General features: G+C 50.3%; 2 protein-coding genes across 2 annotated transcripts in view; one reads left to right on the top strand and one right to left on the bottom strand.

The window, feature by feature from the left end:
- The window catches only part of LOC128278760 (protein gone early), a 35517-nt gene extending 17113 nt beyond the window's left edge, over positions 1-18404 (bottom strand). The window contains exons 1-4 of the mRNA XM_053017492.1: positions 18284-18404; positions 17789-18196; positions 17492-17682; positions 6667-6976 (exon numbers count right to left, since the gene is read on the bottom strand). Coding sequence (XP_052873452.1) covers positions 6667-6976; positions 17492-17682; positions 17789-18196; positions 18284-18404 — 1030 coding nt within the window. The remainder of the gene's footprint in view (positions 1-6666; positions 6977-17491; positions 17683-17788; positions 18197-18283) is intronic.
- LOC128270198 (fibroin heavy chain-like) lies at positions 4090-5575 on the top strand. Its single transcript, XM_053007636.1, has 2 exons — positions 4090-4133; positions 4415-5575. Exons 1-2 carry the CDS (start codon positions 4119-4121, stop codon positions 5573-5575), a joined length of 1176 nt encoding a protein of 391 aa, XP_052863596.1. The 5' UTR covers positions 4090-4118.
- Positions 18405-21728: the final 3324 nt, after the last annotated feature.

The raw sequence follows: 21728 nt of genomic DNA, 5'->3' as shown, positions 1-21728 counted from the left end.
TAGCCTCGGCGCAGTTCCGCCAGGGAGCGGGAGCCGGAGGACAACAACCGGTATCGATAGACTACGCTCCGACCGTCTACCAGGATACTGTTGGAGGAGGCAGTGCAGCTGGTGCCGGGGCCAGTGCTCGCTCTGGATTCGGTGGTGGTTCTGGTAGTTCTTCTGGATTTGGAGGTGTTTCTGGAGCTGGTGCTGGTGCTTCCGGATTTGGTGGTGGTGCTTCGGAGTTCGGCGGAGCTGGCGCTGGAGCTGGTACGGGTTTCCAAGGCCGATCTGCTGGCGGTGGTGCTGAGTTCCAGGCCGGCTATCAGGCAGGTCTGCGTGCCGGTTCCGCAGGTGCCGGTTCCGCGGGCGCCGGAGCCTCGGGCCCGTCGGCCTCGGCTTACCCGGGTAGCGGTGGTGGAGCCGTAGCTCGTAACTTCGATGGTGCCACGGCCGGCCGATTCGGTGGTGCAAGTGCATCCGCCGCCGCCAAGACTCAGGTCCGCTATGCCGCTCCGGTCGTCCAGAAGAACTTCTACTACCACGTCGCGCCGGAAGACCCGAAGGCCGCCGCCGAGGCTGACTCGTTGACCATCACGCCCCGCAAGCACTACAAGGTCATCTTCATCAAGGCGCCGTCGGCCAGCGCCAGTGCCGGAGGCGCATCCCGGGCTGCCAGCAAAACCGAGGAGAAAACCATCGTCTACGTGCTCGTCAACAAGCCGTCCCCTGCCAAATCGGGTCCCGAGGCTCCAGCTAGCACGTTCACGCCCGGCAAGCCGGAGGTCTACTTCATCAAGTACCAGGGTAAGGAGGCTCCGGGCTCCGCTGGAGCTGGTGCCAACGCCGGCGCTTTCGGAGGTGATTTCGGAGGAGCTGATGCTTTCGGAGGAGCTGGTGGTTTCGCCAGATCGGATGCATCTGCCGATTCTGGTTTCGGAGGAGGAGCTGGTGGTTTCGGCCAAGCCGGAGCATCTGCCGATGCTGGTTTCGGAGGAGGAGCTGGTGGTTTCGGCCAAGCCGGTGCATCTGCCGATGCTGGTTTCGGAGGAGCCGGTGGTTTCGGCCAAGCCGGAGCATCTGCCGATGCTGGTTTCGGAGGAGGAGCTGGCGGCTTCGGCAGAGCCGGTGCATCTGCCGGTTCTGGTTTTGACTCCGGTGTGTCCGGTGGCGCGGCTGGAAGCGGTGGCTACAATGCCGGATCATCGGGCTTCGGTGGCACCCCTGCCTACGACAGTAGCGCATTTGGTGGTGCTTCTGCTAATAACAACGCGAATGTGTACTAAATTTTCGCAGCTACCGAGAGCGCACGCCTGTAGCTTAGTCGTAAAATCCCAATCCTCAACTAGAAACGTCCGCCCAACAGTTTCGCGACATTTCGGAAAGAACAGAGCGCCTCCATCAATACTAAGGAGTCTGCGAACCGGTTTTCAACGACGAGAGCTCAGGGAGTGGTCACCCCGTACTAAATACTCGTGTAACAAGTACCTTACGCACTTTTCTGTGTTCCTTTGATACTCTCTGTTCTTCCCGTACCTCAAAAACCGACAGCTTTACGACGTAAGTCTCTCGAACAAGAAAAAAAACGATGAAAAATAGATAGGTTTATATTTCTTTAGGACGCGTGTGTTAACTACACGCGGTGCAACTATCGCCACTCGTGTTTAGGAGGACCGTAGGAAAACATGTGTAAAATAATGGTAACACTACTATCGAAAGGGCAGACGGGCCTAAACGAAAAACCAGAAAAACATCGCCCCCGAAGAGAAGTGTAGAAGCAGTAGAAAAAGAAGAAGTCAACTTTGTACTATAAGGAAAACACACACAAACCTAAATTTCCATAACATAGCAAGACAAGAAACAATCAAAGTAAAAAAAACTATTACTCGTTCTTGGTTTTTGTTGAACCGCATCATCCCGTCACCAATCGTTCCATTATCGTCATCTTCGGATTCGTCACTTTCTGCAACGTTGCTCTGTAATGGGTTAGGAACCGATGCCGCCCCCGAAAGCTCTCCTTTCCTGCTTGTCCTCCGTTCAAGTCGTACAGAGCGGCAACATGTTTTCCGAATATCCACGCTTTGGTGTACGGGCTGACATTAGGGTCATGGAACACAAAATCCTTTTGCGGAGACTTCAATGCAAACGACGGCAGGAAATCGTTGTACCGCCAGTAGTACACCGACTTTCACAGCCTACACGAGGTAAGTAATGGTGCACGAAGCCACACGGATGTCCCAGGATGGAGCGTCGACACTACTTTTGACAACACCAATCGAGTCTGTTCAAGGTGTAGGTGTCGCCCCTCTGCCGTGATAAGTGATTCATCTTCTTATCCGCAAATTAGAACCACCGAGCGGTCTTGGCCTGCAACAGAGAGCCACAATGACAATGTTAAGCTCTGTTGCCAATGACGTTTTTGAACTTATAGAAATACTTTATTACCTCCTCCACAGTTGTAGAATACTTTAAATGGCAACAATTTGGAAGAAACATTTCGAACGATCTACGCGCTTCGTATACAAAAAATCATGCCCCGAATAGCAAAAACAAATAAAACACTCATAAACGTCATCCCTTTGTGGTGGAAGAAGTCAAACCGGTGTAACCGGGGCTCCACTCGCTCGGCTGGTGAGTGACTACAGTGCGTTTTTGGCCATGCCAAGGTACCAAAAAAATCGAGATGAAACCGAGAGCGAAACTTAAAAGAAGACCTGCCAAACGGGGACGCGCGTGCACGGGAGATCGATGAATCGGAACTGGTCGTCAACAAACGATCGTAATCAGCAGTCAGTCACAGACAGACACTGCCGAAATGTCAAAGAGGTTCCCCCCCACTCCACACACAGAGAAGAGCGAGCGACCAAAGTCGCTGAGTTGTCACTGAGACCGATAGTATATTGTCAGTTTATTGAAAAACCTTGTTCCCTCGGCGAACACCTGGCGAATAGATGGACCACATCAAATGAAGACAAACCAATATATTATCAAAGGCCAGAGAGCATTGAGCGTTATTCACGCGGCACCTCAATATTTGCTTCCTCTACCCGTCGACCCGTCGGCAAACCAACCCCGGAGCCGGCATCAAAGCGGAAAATAAAAAGTCCCCAAACCCCGTTCAGGTCGGGTTCTCCGGATCCCGCCGTCCAGTTTTTGGAGGTTTGAAAGATTCTCTTCCTTCTGCCACATTCTTGCTTACTTCCTTGCCCATTCTGCTATGGATATTACACCGCGTAATGAATGCAGCATGGTGGTATTTACTTTTGTCACTGATGTCACTTCGCCGCCGAATCGATAATGATGGTGGTGTGCTGTGCTGTGCTGGATGGATTATGAGTGATGTGGTGCGTCTCCAGTTGATTTTTGGTGCTGAAGTGGTGATGGTGATGGTCAGGCCTAACCGGGGTACGCTACGGAGTATAGCTACGCTCCCTCTCCCAAGAGAACCGACGACCGCACCGTCGGTGAGAATCGATAAAGAGAGATCCGCACCGACAAGATCGGGCGAAACAAGACACCTGTGTGAGCGCAAACCACACGCAAATCATCATCCGATAAAAGCCCGCCGATAGGCCGGTGTATTGGTGGGTGGGGGGGGGGCCCCACCACCGTACCGTTTAGGGTTTCAGGCATCCCCTCTCCAGTGTAGTTCTGATGCCGCCAAAAAATGGGTGGATGTATGCGCATCATCTACATAAAATTGCTGATATGCTAGATAAAGGTCTGAGAGCGCGCGCGCGCGCGTAGATAAACAGTCGAGGAGACGCAACGTCTTCCATTCCCCCCCCCCCCCCCCCCCCCAGCCAGGGGGGGGGGGGGTGGCATGGTGGTTGTCGCGGCTGGCCCCCTGTCTTGTGGTAGACCAATAGAACCCCCGTAGACAAATGCGCCGCCCCGACAAAGCTATGGTGGAGGAGCGCGCCGCACGTTGAACTAACCGTTCGTGGAAATCGTGACGCGCCTATATAAAAAGCGAAAGTTCTGCTTCATCTTCAGTTCAGTTCGATCTTCGCGCCCAGCGAGAAGGATACTCTACTACGAAGGGCGTCCCTCCCTAAGTGTCACCGACGCCGTCACCAAGAAGAACACGCACTCTAACGACTCCGCCACTCACTGCTCAACTTTCCGGCTGCGAGATGCGTTCCTTCGTGGTGAGTCTATAGGTTTTTTTTTGTTTTTCGTGGAACCCAACTAATAATTGGTGTGGCACCTGAGGCATCGCGTTTCACACCAGCGCAGCAATCAACACCTGTGTTCTACAATCAATCGCTCCAAGTCTCTCTTTCGCTATAATTCTGAGACCGTGGGGGTTCCGTGTAGTTCTATAGTTCAATAGCGCCCAGAAAGTGCCCTAAAGTAATCCAGTATTCCAGTAGTGCCAGTATCTGAGTCGCACATCATGTCTTTTCCGTTCTGTCACATTCCCCAACAGATTTTCGCTGCTTGCTGCTTGGCAGTCGCTTCGGGCGACATTGGGCTGAAACTTCGTCAGGCAGCGGAAGCCCGTGCGACCAGCTATGACGTCGGACAGCAGTCGGTATCGGTAGACTACGCGCCGACCGTCTATCAGGATACCGTCGGTGGTGCTGATGTGGCGGGAGCGGACAGTCGCTCTGATTTTGGTGGTGCGGTCGCATACGGTGGAGCCGCCTCGTACGCTGGAGCTGCCTCGTTCGGTGGGGCCGCCACCGGCACGTCTGGGTTCGGTGGTGAAGCAACGTCCGGTTCAACCTCGGACGAGTATCAGGCCGGCTATCAGGCAGGACTGCGTGCGGGAGCGTCAGCCGGTGCGTCGGCTGGTGCGTCCGCGGACTCATCCGCCGGTGCCGGGGCCTCTGGGGCACGTTTCGGAGGATCCAGTGCCTTCAGCGGAGCCTCGGCTTCGGCCTCTGGAAGCGGATTCGGTGCGAACGCTGGCGCTACGGCCAACAGCGCTGCCCAGGCTCAGGTCCGCTATGCCGCTCCGGTCGTCCAGAAGCACTTCTACTACCACGTCGCCCCGGAAGACCCGAAGGCCGCCGCCGAAGCTGAAACGTTGACCATTACGCCGCGCAAGCACTACAAAATCATCTTCATCAAGGCGCCGTCGGCCAGTGCCAGTGCCGGAGCCGCATCCCGGGCTGCCAGCCAAACCGAGGAGAAGACCATCGTCTACGTGCTGGTCAACAAGCCGTCCCAGGCGAAGGCGGGTGCCGTTGCCGATGCCAGCTCGTTCTCGTCCGGCAAACCGGAGGTCTACTTCATCAAGTACCAGGGTAAGGATGCGGCGGGCAGCGCTAGTGCTAGTGCTGGTGCCAGCGCCTTCGCCGACGCTGGAGCAACTGCGTTCAACGACGCCAACGGAGGTGGCGCTGGGTTCAACTCCGGGTTCGGCGGTTCCTTTGCGGCTAGTGGTGCCCAGAGCGGTTCCGCCGCCAGCTACGATCCCGTCCTCGGTGGGCGCTCGGACGTGTCCGGCGTGGCAAACGGAGCAAGCGGCTTCAATGCTGGCTTCAACAGCGTCGATGGTTTCGCCGGAGCTTCCGCTGGGGCGTCGGCTTCGGCTGGAGCGGTCGCTTCTGTAGGTGCTGTTGATGATACGGTCGTGTACTAGACGCAGACGTGGACCATCATGCCATGGAACCCCAGGCAGCGCGAGACCAGTTCGCGAGTGTACATAGCAGCCAACGCAAAGTTGGGTGAGTTCCACCCCAAAAACCCAAGACGAGACGAGTACCAAGTACAGGGGCGAGCGCAGCGCCGCAGACAATTCTCTTGCTAACGATAAACTACTACTTCAAGGTCGCCACACAGCAAACGGTATCAAGGGCAGGTCATAAGAAAAAGTGTGCAATGTTTTGTTGACTAGCTTAGAAACTATCCTCTCCCGCCCAGAGAAGGCGATAGGGCTCACGAGATGCTACGACCATCTTCAATAAAGACATGCGTGCATGCTATACAATCAAACACATTTCGACGAGGTGTAGGGACTTTTGCGTACGTAGCAATTAGTTCAACGAACCCTTCTCACGGGAACCGAAATTTGCCTCTACGACTGACGCCAACCAAACAAACCCGCCTCTAACTAGGTAGCGATCGTTGGTCCATTCAGGTCCATTGGCTGGAGTGTCCATTCGGGTCCATTGGACTGAACAACAGAAGTCACACCAAAAAACAACAAACCATAGAGAGGGAGCCGATCGTATGGACCGTGGAAGAAGATTTAGATCAACCACTCGAAGAGGAGACGCTATTGACCTTGATCTGCGCTACCTGGTACACCCCCGGAACGGGGTGGCGATGGGGTGAGAGGATGATAACCGAAAACAAAACCAACAAAAAAAAAACGAACGCCAAACAGGTCTAACTGGTATTTCTCCCAACAAGTTCGGCGTTTCAACACCTGCCCCCCCCCTGAGAACACGGGCTCTCCTTGCCGAGCGCGTGTCGCTTAGATAAAGATCAACCGATCGACCGAGTCAGCTACCGGAGCTATCGGACAAGGCGCTGCCGGGGCCGGTGTTGGCCGGTCTTGTAGAGTAAACCAATTACATCATCGCAGCATCATAGCATAGGTTCCGCGGGCGGGCGCGTCCGCAGATCACACAGGTTGCTAAAATGGAAACTTTGGCACTGCAACGCCCCCGGGGGGCATGTTTGGGACATCCTCAGGACATTGACGCCCCCGCAGACGATACTACTCACCGAGATCGAGCAGTATGTGGCGGAGCGCGTTGAGACCTTCGCGATCCGTCCCCGTTTCCAGCCGGCTGCACCGCTGGTACAGCGTGTAGATCATGCGCTGGGCCGAGTACGTCATGGCGGTCATCGGTAGTTGGACGATGAACTGGAACGCCTCCAGTGTGCGCTGGTAGTCGTGCTGCGCCACCGGTGACCATTCGCCTTTGTAGATCTCGCGGAAGGCGTGCGTCCGGAAGTGTTCCTCGAACCGCCCACAGGCCCACTGGTATGGTTCGTCACAGGCCACAACCCTCGGCTGAGCTGAGGTCAGTACCTAAAAGAAAGTTGAACAATGAGAGACTGGTCATTTAGGTGTATGCTCTAGGTCGTCGTCGATGAAACGGTTGACGCGCGAAGTTGGTCCTAAATTTTCTATTTCGTTTACCATTTTTGATTAACGCATGGTTCGTGGTGCATTAATAGGGAGATGACATTCTCATTCATTGGCGTGATGTTTATATTATTGTTTCCCAGTTCCTAACGTCAAATTTTCCACGGTTTCTCTCAGGCCCCTTCCACAAACTCCAAGAGGTGCACTGTCGGCAATCATATCGTAAACATTTCCTAATTTGACTCGACTTTATCGTCTTCGAGATCACCGATGATCCCGCCATAAAGCTAATGTCTTCCCATCACCAAATAATCGAAATTTCGTGCTGCTTTTAACCTGTTTTGAATGTCGTTTGAATATCTAGAACAGATTTTTTCGCTACGACTATTACTCTGCGGCTGAAAATTGGTTGGAAAAATTGGATTACGCTTACTGGACGAAATTGAACCTGAGACCGTTGGATTTGCCGTGGAGACCCGTTTTTCCTTCAAAAGGTAAATGGGTAAATTCGGTAGCCAATCAAGCCTTATTTAGCAATTATAAACAAATTAATAAAACCAGAAGAACAGTGTTTCTTCTACTACGCAAAGTTCTGCACTGCCCCCCGGCAAACACATCCCTCCCTCGGCCCCATGAACGATAATGAGGGTTTTTGCGCGGACTTTACAACTTCGTCGTGCGTCGTTACCCATTACTCTGAGCGTCGTATCCTTTCGTTTCCTTCTGAATAGGTACACAGTACGCCGCAGCAGAAGTAGCGGATCGTCAACTCTAGACCATCTGGCCACGCACTACTGGCTGCTGCTGCCTGGAGTACGCTAGCTACGCTGATTACGGCAGACAGTCAGGCTTCTGCTCCGTACGGCGCCGCCGCCTGTCTTGAGCAACCGTTGTCTTGATAAATTCTTCAATTGTTATTGTCAAGCCCCCCATCATCATCCCCACTGGAGGAAGGGGACCAGACGAACGGGAACAAGGTTCTCCACAAAAACGACCACCCCCCCCCCCCCCCCCCCCCCGCCCCCCCATAATAATCGGAAGGTGATGCTGACAAAAAACCGAACGCAAAAGGTCACTTGGATCCGCGCGCGCAAAAGAATCTTCCCGATCTGGTGGTTCCGGTTTGGTAAATATCTAGACCAAACACACCGATTATGTGGTCACCAGCCAGCCAGCCAGCCAGCCAGCCGAGGAAGCTGAGAGGATCGGTAGGCAACGGGGGTCAGGGTGATGATTGTTACGACAGTAATCGTCACACCGCACCCTTCTTCGAGAGCCCATTCCACTTTCGATGACTCAAGGCGAGTCGTCATTATCGTAGGATGGGTGACATTCATAGCAGCCACTCGCCAGGACTCGCCCGCAACCGAATCTTCCTTCCCTTCCCAGGCAGGCAGGCAGACAGGCAGCATCTCGGTCAACCATTTCCGCCACCGGCCCACCAACATTTACCCGATTCGTTACGCTTCGTTCGCGGTTTTTTCCCGCTGCCTTCGAATCTGTTGTTCACGCCTCCCCCCCCCCCCCCCCGGGGCGCGCCCGGCCCCCACGCGCCCGTCATGTTTTGCTTCTGATTTATTTATTGTAACGAGAGACTTCCGCCGCCGCGCCGCGATGACAACATTATTTTCCGTGACCGGCGCGCGCGTGTCAGAGTTCCGGTGGCTTTTAGCGGCGTGTCGTAATTAAATTTACGAAATTTACTATTCCCACCCCAATAATGGTGCCCAACGTTAATCGCATAACCGCACCATAAACGGCATTTGACGTTACCGAAAAAGGGTGACCCCCGCAGGGGCAGAGTGTTGTTGTGGTGGTGGTGGGGCAAAGAGAACAAGATTGATCGATTGTCGATTAAATTACAAAACCCGATTCCGATGTCGATTTTGGAGGCCCTCCTCCAACCGGGGGGAAGTGATGCACACTGCTCCTGCACCTTTTTCGCGGCATCTTTCGCCCTTTCTTTGTCCGCCTTCATTTACACTACTTCTGTTCCTCGGGTTACCCGGATGTCGGATAACACCAAACCAGAGCACACGACATAATAGAGAGTTATTTATTTGGTATTTGTAAAAAAGGATACATGAAAAATTAGGTGGAGTTATAATAAAATTATTTTTTTTTTCATCATTAACTTTGTATTTTGCCATTATTTGTGCCAACATTTACCAATTTTCAATGCTTTTTTGCCACATTTATGGTGTTACCTTTCGGCCATAACTTGGCGAATGTTATTTTGCCAAATGCCAAATCGAATGTTGCAGACTTGTGTCACACGCATAAACACGCATCCTTTGCGTAACCCAACAAGAAAAAGTCCGAAACGGTGCGAAATGATTTGACAGGCCACAAAACAAAAAAACAGGAATGGGTTATCAGCAGAGCTCTATCGCCAGATGAAAAATAGAGTCCTATGACGCCCGCCAGCCCATAACGCCAGCCCAGTCAGGCTTTTCTGGATGGAAAAGGGGGCCTCTTTTCTATCGATCCGCGAGGGGTTTCCAGTGTCCCAGATGTTGAAATTTTGCTTGTTTTCCGTAGCCGTCGCAGTGAAAAAAAAAAAAACTGTGGCTCGTCGCTGAAGAAAATTTTGCTGGCAAAACTGACGTTTTCGGCCTGTTGCTCCAGAGAGCTGGTCCAGTTGGCGTATTGTTTTCGTTGTTGTTAATCGCTCGGTAAGCTCGAATAACCATTTTCTAGAATGGCAGGCACTCAACTAAAAGTTTGACACTGTGAAACTGTAAAGTGCCCCAGCCCTGTAATTTCGAATCTACAAAACGGATGACCCTGTGTACCGTTTTTATCTCTTTTTCTGTGAATGTTCAGTTATCTTATTGATGAGAAATAACCCAATCGAAACAAGGAAATGCATCATGATGATAATGATGTAGCAGCAGTAGCTTCTGGTCGGTAGGCTGCATGCTTTGACAATGTTGAAATGAAATGAAAACAATGTTTAATGAGTTCCACAACAACAACAAAACAATTCGGGGGAGATATTCGTCAATTTCGAACCAATCCTAGCGCCATCTGAGAACGTTAGGATGGCTGGAAACTTCCGTGGTGGAAACCGGACAGTAGCTGTCTCGATCGGAAACGCGCTAGAACCGGAAAAGCCATTGCCATGTTGTTAGGATGTTGGGCCAGCCGGCCAGCCGGGGCAGCTTCTGTCCAATTTAAATGTCCAATTAAGAATTCAAATTTCCGATCCGTAAAACCATTTCTTCAAAGCCTAGTAAGCAAGTGCAGCTGTGTGGCGTTGCTGTTTGAGTCGGAAATGGAAAACACCTCAGACCTTCCACAGAAAAAAGTGGGATTTTCTTGGTGGGGGGGGGGGCATAAGAACCTAAAAACCGAACGTGTGGTGGTGGTGGTCACGGTGGTCCATCAAATGATGTCACGGCCGGACCCGGGCCCGGTCGCAATGAGGTCAGATGGCGATGCCACCAGCGCAGCACAGCGAACCAGCAGATAAAATTAATGCACAATTAATGTCGGTAGATAAACGGTGTTCCGGTTCCGGGGTTCAAGCCTCGCGATTCGCGCCTCAGTCGCATTATTAACGCAATGTAGGAGTAACATCTGTGTTGGTGAATCCGCTAACACTTGATTCTTCCTGATTTTCGACGACAACGATTTGACGTACATTTCTAGTCGTCCGGACACCGTCGTTTCCTTTCTTTCTTTATTTTATTTTTTTTTGCCCTCTTTTATGATGCAACATGATCGAAGTGGTGTATGTCAAGCGCTGGTCGCCGGTGTGGCGGAAAAATCACGCCGAACGGCTATTGATTTAAATAGGGGAAGATGGGTGGTGGTGTTTCGTACACCCAATACCGTAACCCCGTTGGAGCAATATCGATTCCTTGACGGCAAATTATAGGCACCCCACCGCCCACCCACAGAGGGCTATGCTGCTGCTATACGGACGAAGCGAGAAGCAGCAGCACGACGGACCAAAGGACTTCGCCCGGTTTTTGGACCGATGGTGTGCACTTGACCCCGAGGTGCTGCTCTTGGCGCCGAAAACTATCCGGCTCCGGATCGATCGGAGGAGGGAGGAGTGCCATTAAATGAGCCGCACGCCACACAGATACCGGGCCGGCCCGGAGGGATGGTGATATTACAGCCTTCCCGTACCACCGTCTCGCAAGTATCGCAGCACGTTTCAGGTTCTTCGCCTGCGCAAGCAGGAATAGGAATGGTAGGAATTTGTGGCAATTATCAGTGAAGAATCAGTTGATTTCCTCCGGCATCCGGCAGGTCGGCGTCGGGGACGTCAGAAAGGATGGGATCGTCCTCGCCGGAACGGGGTGTGTGCTCTTTCGAAAGGACACTCCGACGGCCGAAGTCCGCGTCAACAAGTTGCGTGCATCTCGCAGGGACCCTATATGGCACTATGGAGCAGCAGCAGAGGGTCAGTTTATGGTGCAGCACGTCCAACGAGCGACTATCATTTACGAGTTGTGCCGATTTGCTGCTCATAAACCGAACTAACGACCTTACGCACGCCGCCCTCAACCAAATAACAGTACGGTACGGCATACGATCGACTCCTTCCAAAGGGGTCCCCCCTCTTTCGTAACAAGAGTTTCGTTTTCTTCCGATTCAAACAGAAAGAAATGGAGTATGTTGGTATGTTGAAGTCAGAGGCCGACACGACACAGTTTGCAATCATCTAAAACCATTCGCGAACTTCATGCATTCGAACCAACAGAAAACTGACCATCAGTCCAATGCGACTAATGAGGCCGCGACACCGCGATGAGAATATTGATTTAGTACCGGAATGTTCAACGTTCAAGTGACCGTGATCAAAGGCCAGGGCAGGCCAATCCAAGCACGATTGTGCGAAGCCTGGATGTGCGACCATCACGAAGTTGATGTTGCGTATTCCGGTGGTGGGATTGAAAGGGAATGGTCGATCAAAAACTGTGGCACGAAGTGGCCTGAGTTGAAAGATGAACACACAACTTACTATTCGACTGACTATTTCAATAAAAACATTAAATTCTTATTAAATTCCAATACAAATCTCAACTTTCTTCACAAAACTATCATCGAAAAATCCGCAGAGGCATCCCCCTTCCCCCCCCCCCTTTCTCCACTAGACCAAATGTGGCTTTGAATTAATTGACGAGGCAATTGCGGATATTTATGACAGACTGCGAAGAGTTCCAAGGGGCTAAAACGGAGAGCTTCCTCCGAGCGGTCTGTTTGAAATCGTTTACATTTTCTAGCTTTTCCGTTCGGTTCGGGTCGATTCGGGAAGATTGAAATCGGGGGATCGAAGAAATTCCCCAGAAAAGCTCGCTTGTATCAGGTGTAATTTCCAATGTAGTTCAAAATTGTATTTGCCACATTCACATTACCATGGAAATTGGTTCCGACAGAGTCAGTGGAAACGTTTATCTGAAATTTTTGAATAGCATTAAAAGCGATTTTTTCGAACCGACCAAAGAAAGGCACCAAACGCGACTGCCACTGTGTATAAAAAGCGCGTTTAGTGCGAAAAATAAAATTCGTCCGAATCGAAAATTCTTCGCACTATACTGCGAAACTAGGGCAACGGACAACGGGCGCTATGTATTTGTCGACAAAGTACCCGCATTCAGATGGGGGGGGGGGGTGTCAAACCCCCCAGCCAGCCAACCATTCATGGGAAATCAATCGGATTGTTTTATGTTTTTAAAAGCATTTATGTATTACCAACCAAAATTCCATCCGTGGGTCCCCCAACAAGCATGTTGCGCATCAAAACAAAGCAAAAACAGGGCAAACAATTAGAGTACCGGTACCAAGTAGGGCTGGGCTGGGCTGGGTGGAGTGGCCACCGGCCACCAGGAGGTTTGACCCAGTATAGGACGACCGAGGGCTTCACCGAAAAACTGAGAGGAGACAGTTGCACACGTGTAGCCGCCGCCAGAGAAATGAAAGATTCCGGTGGTGGACCGTTTGCTCGTGGACTCGTTCCGGTTCCGGATGTGTCCGTCGTCGTCGCCACCTTCCACATCCGGTACACATCATCCCATTCGGGGTGACGAGGACCATGTGGTGGACACAACACAGCGCACGGCGCCCCTGAAGCATGTGTGCTAAATGGAAGAATAAACTATTTTACCCAAACTCTCGGGGCTCGGGTTGTGTGGCGAGTTCTATCTGTGGCGTGTGTGTGTGTGTGAGTGTGTGTGTGTAAGTAGAAGGAGGAGTACACACCAACAAAATTGGGGCAACGTTAAAGCGGCCGACGGAGGATACACATAAACACAGCTGCTCGGTTTGCTGGTCCTGGTCAGCCCCCACCCCCTCCGTTGAGGAATGAAGAAACAATCGACGCCGGAAATAATTTTGTACAGAAAACAATCGGGCCTCACCTGTCCCCCCCCCGCCGCGTCAGTTGACGGGTTTTTGTTTTGATTTGAATGATTGAACGTCTCGAACGTCTAATGGGACACAGCCACACACACACTGCCGCAACGTTTTGTTTCGGGGTGTGTGGGTGAGAAATTAAACATGTGAGGGCGGGGGACCCTCCTAAAGCGGATGTAAATTACAGGCATATTAAATTATTTTTAAAAACAAAATTTAATTAATTTGGCGAAAAAGAAAACGGAGAGCGCTGCCACGAGTCTAATATTTTTCTGTTATGTTGGTACACTCTTCATAAGAACGTATGTGAAGTTTCATTTCAATCGGTTACTTCATTTTTTGTTTACATGTTTTGTCACTTCATTTAGTATCGACGTGTCACAGGATTTTTTTAGAATGGAATAATCAAGTATCCTATAATGATTGATTTTTTTTTGCGAGGCTTAAAAGCAAAAGAAAATTATAAACCAACGTTGAATTAATGTGTAAAAGGACTCTTCACTTTCAATTAGTACATTAAAAGAGGGGTTTCTGAGTTTTAACGTGGTGGTACTAGCCTTAAACAAGACGATTCATGTCAAAAACGTAAAAAACAGACACAACACCTGAAATCGTAAAAAATACAGGATAATACGTATTGGAAATCGTCGAATCACTTAAAGAAGCTTAGTATAAGGCCTAGCCATCTCATTGAACAGTATAACCAACGTTTTGACTAACGTCGAATTTAACGAATATTTAACTAACGATTTTTTTTAGAGGAACTCTGACAAACTGGTGAAACAATAAATTTCGATTCGAAACTTTTTAAACCAGCTTGAAGAGCAAATTCGTGAAAAAAACCCGATCTGCAGAAGAAAAACAACCTCTTTCATCAAGGTAATGCCAAACCGTGTGTCACAAGAGCAAACCGTTTGAAAATGGTAAAAATCCTAGAATTAGAGTTCGAATTGTTGGAGTATCCACCGTCGTATTCAGCAGATTCGGCCCCTAGTGACTTCCATATGTTTTCCGACACCAAAAAATCATGCGTTGACAGCGTTTTTCATCAAATGATGACGTCAGCTGCGGAAGCGTATTTTGAAGCTCTTCCAGTCTCTCACTTCAGGGATGGAATTTATAAATTGGAGTCTCGTTGGACCAAGTGTATTGATGGTCAGGAAGGGCATAATTTACGTTGCATTGCGCAGCGCTCTGTTTCTGTTTTTTGCCTTTTTCCCGTCCAATATTTCATGTTTTGTTTAGAAAGACCATCGTGGCCGTGAGCAGCATTGATGTGTAATAGTGTTTACAGACACACTCGCACACACACTGCCGGCGGGACCGGCATAAAACATAATCATCATAAAATCGGACTTATCGCACGTGATAATGTGTTGAGAAACACTTGAATTGATGACCAACAATCGGCAACGTTCTACTTCCTTCCTACCTACACATCTCTCTCTCTCTCTCTCTCCCTTTCATCCACTCTCCCACTCCCACTACCTCTCGCTTTCTATGTTGCACTACAAACTACACTGTTTGGACTTTGTTTTGTTTGTCGGATTTTCTGGGTTTCGACCACGGCACGCACCGCGTGCCGTGGAAAATCGCACGAAACCACCACTCAGACAACCAGAGCACACCGCCCCCCTCACCTACCCATCACCACCCACCCACCCCACAGACCACTATACCACATTCCTTGGTTTGGTTCCTTGGACGGGACGGCGACGGCGACGAGCGTGACTTTTGTTTTGAAGAATCACGCGGACCGGTATCGGCCACCGGAACCATCATTTACCAGCTTTTCTCCGCGGCTCCTGCTCCGGCTGCTTGCCCCGCCCTGCCCCGCCGTACCACGCTGTCATGCGTCATTAGCGAGAATATTGTGTTAAAGCGTGCCCGGCGCGCGGCGCGCGGAACGCTAATGGGTTACCTCGGCGCTCTTGGAGGCACACTGCTGTCCACGGATGTGAACTGTCTGTGGTCCCCCGCCGCCAACGACCTCCGGTCCCTAGAATGTCCAGAGTGGCTCCCCACACCCCCGACCAGACGATTTCTTCCGTTCCGGGTCCGGGTCGGACAGAAATAGCCAGCCAACCGGTTGGATGCTCTTTTTCTGGGCGCAATTCTCTCAACAACTTTGTACACGCTGCGCTGCTGCTACTGGTGCCTTCTCACAAATGGAGCAGCACCTGCGACACCTGCGTTTCCACATCTTGTGGGTGGTGTGATAGCGGGTTGCCTTAGAAACTCATGGACCCCTCAAAAACGTCGAATCCAAATCGGCGGACGAGGATCAGGATTGTGTTTTCAAGGCGGAGAATGTCACTCAAGTCCCCTAGCAGTGTTGATGATTAGAAAGAGTTGGCGTGAGGGTGATGATTGGAGAGAGAGAAAGAGTGGATTTGGCCACCTGCAAGAACGACGTTATGTGCTAGAATTGCGCTTCGGGCCAGGTCGCGCCGGAATGACCTCACAGAACCGGGCACCGAGTAACAGTCGATCGTGTGGTGCGACTGGTGCTGCCCTTGGAACCCTTGCTGGGGGCGGGCGTGGTGCGATGGGATGGTGAAATCTGATCCGAGCCGAGGCCTCTGGCCGAGAAATGTCGAACCGAGCACGCCAAGCAGACCCATAAAACCCAGCGTCGCCGAAGAAGGAGAACCCGCGGAGAACAGTGACCCAAAGAAAACGGGCCGAAGGAAGGCAACACATCGTAAATTCTGTAATCTGTTACTTGTTCTACGCAGAAGAACACAATCCCGCGGTCGGCGTGCTCGTGCGCGCTTACTCTTTACACCAACAACGCAATTGTTCAACGTAGGCACTTCAGTTTAACTTCAACCGGGAAAAAAAACCTCAGCACTTTTTTACGCCCGAGAGCCACGCCCAGGGAAGCTGAATTTACGCCCCCCCCCCCCCCCCCCCCCCCCCCCCCGTACGCCATGAGGACCAACGCCATTTGATCATAAATTTTATGTAATGTACAACACAACCACCAGACCGGCACATCGAGATCGCACAACAACCGACAGATCGAGTTGAGCAACCATTTTCAGGGCTGAATCTGAACACTTAAATGATGTACGTTGAAAATATGTACGTTGACGCAAGACACTTTTCTGTAGATGTCGAAAGTTATGTTTGTTTGACTTCTGTGAGCAATATGGCGACTTTTGAACGAAACTTCCTGATTGCCACAGGCACACGGGCATTTGGAAATAGTCCTATTCCTACATTTTGATATTCAAATTGCATAGTTCTTACTCACAGGGAAAAAAAATCACAGAGCTCTGGTCATATTTTTGTCCCTGCAGCTTCTGAGACGGTAAACAAAGCGAAATAGATTAAACTAATATTAGTACCTTAGAATGGTCATAATTGTGCCTGTTGTGGGTAGAGATAGCAAACAAATTACCAACATATTTGACGAAAGTTGGGCAGGGCAAAATAATCAAAATACATGGAAATGATTCAAATCCAAGTCCAAAAAGGGTAGATAGATGGATAGCACACTTTTGACTTAGACGCATGCGAACCAAACTCTAATGTTGAGACCGAGACGGATGATCTACGGACAAGCCACACTTTCAGGTATTGCTAATTAAAAACTCTAACAATTTCAATCTCTTGGGACTTTGAATTCATGTTTCATCTTTCATTTCAACTTTCAATCCATTCAAAGTTGTGAATTTGACTTGCAAGACCAAGAGCGGGACCTGGACAGTCGAAAACCATGAAGAATTGGCTGCATTCTTCGATCACGATGACACAAAAAGAGCTTGCAGAAATGTTTGGGAGTTGACCAGACGACAGTTTCCAAACGCCTGCTGTGCCATGCGAATGATTAGAAAAATGTCGAATACTGAGTTCCACATGAATTGGACGAAAGAGACACTGAAAGAAGTATCATTGGGATCCCAATTTGTGACCATAGCTTTCGACCACCTTTGGATCAACAATTTGTCATTCTCCTACTTAGTCGAGTTTCTTTTTGTTCTGTTGCAATAGACTCTAGTGGACTAGTGGATTGGACTGTGGATTCTCGATTCTACGACAAACCATAGCCACACATCATATCCCGATCATAGACTCACTGACCTGTTTGCTTGCCTCGAAACAGTCCGTCTCCATGCAGACCTCCATGCGCAGATAGTCCGGAATGTGGGGCCAGCAGGACGCCAGCACGACGACGATCAGCAGCAGCGCGAGACAGATCCCGCCGAGCACCAGGAACGCCCGCTCCGACTTCTGCGACACCTCGAACAGCTTCAGCAACCGGGCATAGAGTCCTGAGCACATCCAGTTCACATGGAGGAAGAGAGCAAATTTGGAGAAACCATCATCAGTAGTCAAGTCAGTCCGCAGACTCTAGAATGTCGGTCGTTCCACACTTACCACACCGGAAGTTCTTGCGCCGGTTCCGGGCTTGCGAGTTGAAGGACGATTCATTGGTGCTACTGCCGCCTCCACCTCCGAATCCGCCGCCACCACCCTCCGCCGTGTCACTGCCCGATCCGATCACCGACACCACCAGGGCGGCCTCGTTCCGTGTCAAGGTTCCGCCGCCGCCGCTCTCGGGGTCGTCGCCGCCGCCCGTCGCGAGCAGTGGTACCGCCCCGGACGACCTGTTCTTGTTGGATCCGTTTTCGTCGTTGCCGAGCCTTCGTCGCCCCTCCAACAGTAGCCCCTCGCCGCCGCCGCCGCCGCCGCCGTCGATGGATGGAGCGGAGAAGGTGTGATCGCTGCTGTCATCGAGCTCCTCCAGCCCGGGCTCGTCCGGGCGAACCTCGGTACCGACGCAGACTTTGCCGCCGCCGCCGCCGCCGTCGTCCTCACCACCGGTGGCCGTGCTGTAGGTGACCGTCGGTGGCTGATTGACTGCCACCATACTGAACCGACTACCGGCCGCGGTCCTGTTGCAGTTGCTACTGTTGTTGCTATTGCTGTTGCTGTTGTTGTGGCCAGCGTCGCTACTCATGCAACCGGTGCCGCGAGCGGCCGAGTCCGCCATTCCGTAGCGCGTTTTCTTGAACTTGAGAATTGTTGCGAATGGACACGGTTGCAGGGCGCGCGGCCTTCCAGACATCCACGGCCGACTGCACCACCTGGGGTCGCGCCTTATGGATCGTTCTCTTTCTAGTAGCTCACCTGCTACACACTGCTAGCATCACCAACACCTGTCTGTCTGCACACACACACACACACTATCACTATACTATTGAAAGGGGTCCTCTCGTCGCACAATAGGGTCTCAACACACCTGAGGAACACCACTCAGTTCGCAGCAGCCTGTCAGCTAGCTAGTAGCAAGGAGTATTCAGTCCGGTATCAATGGGAGCGATGCATCCTGCGACACACAATATTCACACACACCACTTTATACTGCAGGTCTTCGGGGGTTCTACACGTGCCTTCCCCTTTGCACAGCAAGTATACCTATAGTGGAAGGCGAAAAGGTGAACGTACTGCTGCTGAACATTTGAAAAATATCTGAAAAATATAAGTTTCGGAGGTGTGTTCAAAAAGTAATGATAATTTAGTATTTACGCAGGCTACGTATATTATATTTTAAATTTTTTGGTGGCATTACACTTCACTTACAAGGTGAAAACTGGCCAAAACTTGCTGAAAGCAAACATAATTCGCGAAAGAACTAGTCTCATTTGTGAAAATACCACAGGATACTGCAGCAATCCACTAGCCCAGAGAAGTAGTCATGCAGCAGGATGCCTTATGGATATCAAGGACCTGTGCTACTAACATCGTTGTCCAGGCCAACCAACCAGCCATTACTCATGTGAAAAGACCGCAGTCAATTTAACAGAATTAGTTAAATTAAGCAAAAGAATTTGGAGCAAAGTAATTCCAGAGGACTGTAAAAAGGATCACATAACAAAACCAAGCTGTTTGGCAATATTCTCTCTGTATGAATTGCGGATACTGAACTTTTTTTCGCGTAAGTGAAATTTAGGTTCTTCCTAAAAATGTATTATTTTAATTCTTGCTAACGGCCAAACTGATTGAGTTCATTCAAAAATGCAACTTCAACCGCGACCTCGGTCCGGGTCAGCTCAAGAATTTCTGGCAGGACAGCTTCACGTATGGTTGCACCTGCTCTATGCGCCTGCTCTGGCACCGAGAGATCCTGCCCGAAATGGCACTTCCCGGTACACACATCTGAAAGGTGAAAGTGAGAACCGAAGCGCATCCGCGATCAACAAAACAATCGGCCGCGCGGTTTTCACGGAAAAGACGTACGCCACACGCTGCTCCATGAATCGATCACTTACCCTGGCGCACCCTCTTCTCCCACCCACCCACCCACCAGGCCTAGGGGTCCTCTAAGTATAAAACAAATATTGGTTCGCCGACGAGCACAACCGCCGCCCATAAGTAATGCCAGCCATTACACGCCATAAAATTGTTTAGAGAATCGCGGCGTGTTACGCCCGCCACAGCCTTTCTTGCTCCGAACTGTTGCCCCCCTCAGGCCCTGTACATCATCGGCAGATGACAGAGGGTCCCGCGGCAAACTTAGCAAACCTCCTCGACGACACCCGCACCCGTGTGCAGCATGTTATTAGACCGTCGAGCTACAAACACATTCCATCATTCGCCGCGCGCTATATTCGTGTAAACCATTTTTTTTTCTCACATGCAACTCGGTCAGCTGTCTGGTGAGATCGACCTAACAGGCGATCCTATCCGCCGAAACGAGGTCAATAATGCAGACCGATAACCATCCCCCCATCAATAGCTCCTTTTTCTTTTGGAAAATCCACCTAATCGACATTTGTTTACATGCCGCATGCTACAGTGAGTGACACTAGGTGACGCAACGGATTAGTGACATTTCATACGAATTCGTTGCCACAAGCCACAGCCAAATACAACGCGCCGACAATTAAACTTCAAATTGCTTCCGGAATCGTATCCTAAAGCCTGTGTTCTCACAGATCAAAGGGAAAAGAAAAATTGTGCCATGAAGAATGTGATTGCCGCGGGCCTGATTGCCGCGGAGAACTACCAACGCTTGAAAAGACGACGACGAGTCGCTTGTGTAAATTATTGTCAACCGTGAAATGGAGTCTGCTCGAAGGATTGGTCTTCGGCATCTTGGATTCAAATGTCGGCTCCAGTTCGCGAGCGATATTACGGACGAGGAATAGGTGCTGAACACCCGCTCTATACGACTCTATACGTCTGGTAGTATAGGTAACTGCAAAAAGTTCTTGCAGTTGGCTTCAGGTGTTCTTCCAGATTTTAAACTATCGAACGACTGTGAACACTGAACGATATAACTCCGGGAGCCTGTGCCTGTGATAAGGTAGAATTCACGTCTAGAAACTAGGAACCCTTCCTAATGTGCGTAAGATGCCCGAAAGACCAATACTGGAATAAGCAAGGATTTTCTGGTCTTCCAATCACTTGAGCCCACTCATTCGGAAACCTTTACCACTACCTTATGGTTGCTGAAGCCTTCACTCCTATCTATGGTGTTCTATTCATTGTGCTTACATCATAAAGTATATAAAAAAATACATCAACATGGTTCAGTTCGTCCGAAGGAAGGATAATTTAGGTCTTTTGGGGCGTCATGGCAAACCCTGACTGTACGTCATCAATTGCATCATACTTGTAATATATTTACATATAGATTTGGTCGACGACGGTGCGCTCTCCATAAAATTTACTGAACTACGAAGTGACTGCGCCACTCTGCAAAGAAGTACCAGGTATGGTTGTTGAGGGATCTTTTCATTCCTTGCCCCTGCCCCTGCGTCGTTTCGCCGTCACCCACGCCACACACGGCCAGAATTAGGCAGTTGCTGCCACTAAAAGGCGGAGGTTACTAAACGATGATTAGAAGGGGGAAAAAACGCAATTAAATCGAAACTGCTTTTCAGTCACAAATAGGCGGCACGCACAAAGTACCGCGGGTATCGATTTCTCTTTATCTTATGCTCTCATTCTTTATCTCCCGTTCTTTTCTCTCTCTCTCTCTCTCTCTCTCTCGATGCATTTTCTAACTTTAATTAAACATTGAAATTTATTGGACCAATTGCCCGAGTGCCGTTTTGTTGGTTGGTTTTCTTTTAATTGTCGATATCTCAAACGCGACTGAGCCGCCCGGTAATACGCACGTGTCGTGTGTACGTTCTCGCAAGCAATCTCTCACGGTGCAACGATGGACATAAAGTCAGGTGTTTTTATACGAATCGAAGCGAAAGCTAATCAACTTAATTAACTTTCGCACGTCGTTCGCTCGGGGTCCAAACGCAAAGTTTACCCATAAAGTTGTTGGATAATTGATTTGAAGTCGATAGCATTGGCG

This window comes from Anopheles cruzii, chromosome X, assembly GCF_943734635.1.
Source record: "Anopheles cruzii chromosome X, idAnoCruzAS_RS32_06, whole genome shotgun sequence".
NCBI classification, from domain to species: Eukaryota; Metazoa; Arthropoda; class Insecta; order Diptera; family Culicidae; genus Anopheles; species Anopheles cruzii.
Note: the sequence above shows the minus strand (reverse complement) of the source record. Positions and strands in the feature narration are given on the sequence as shown.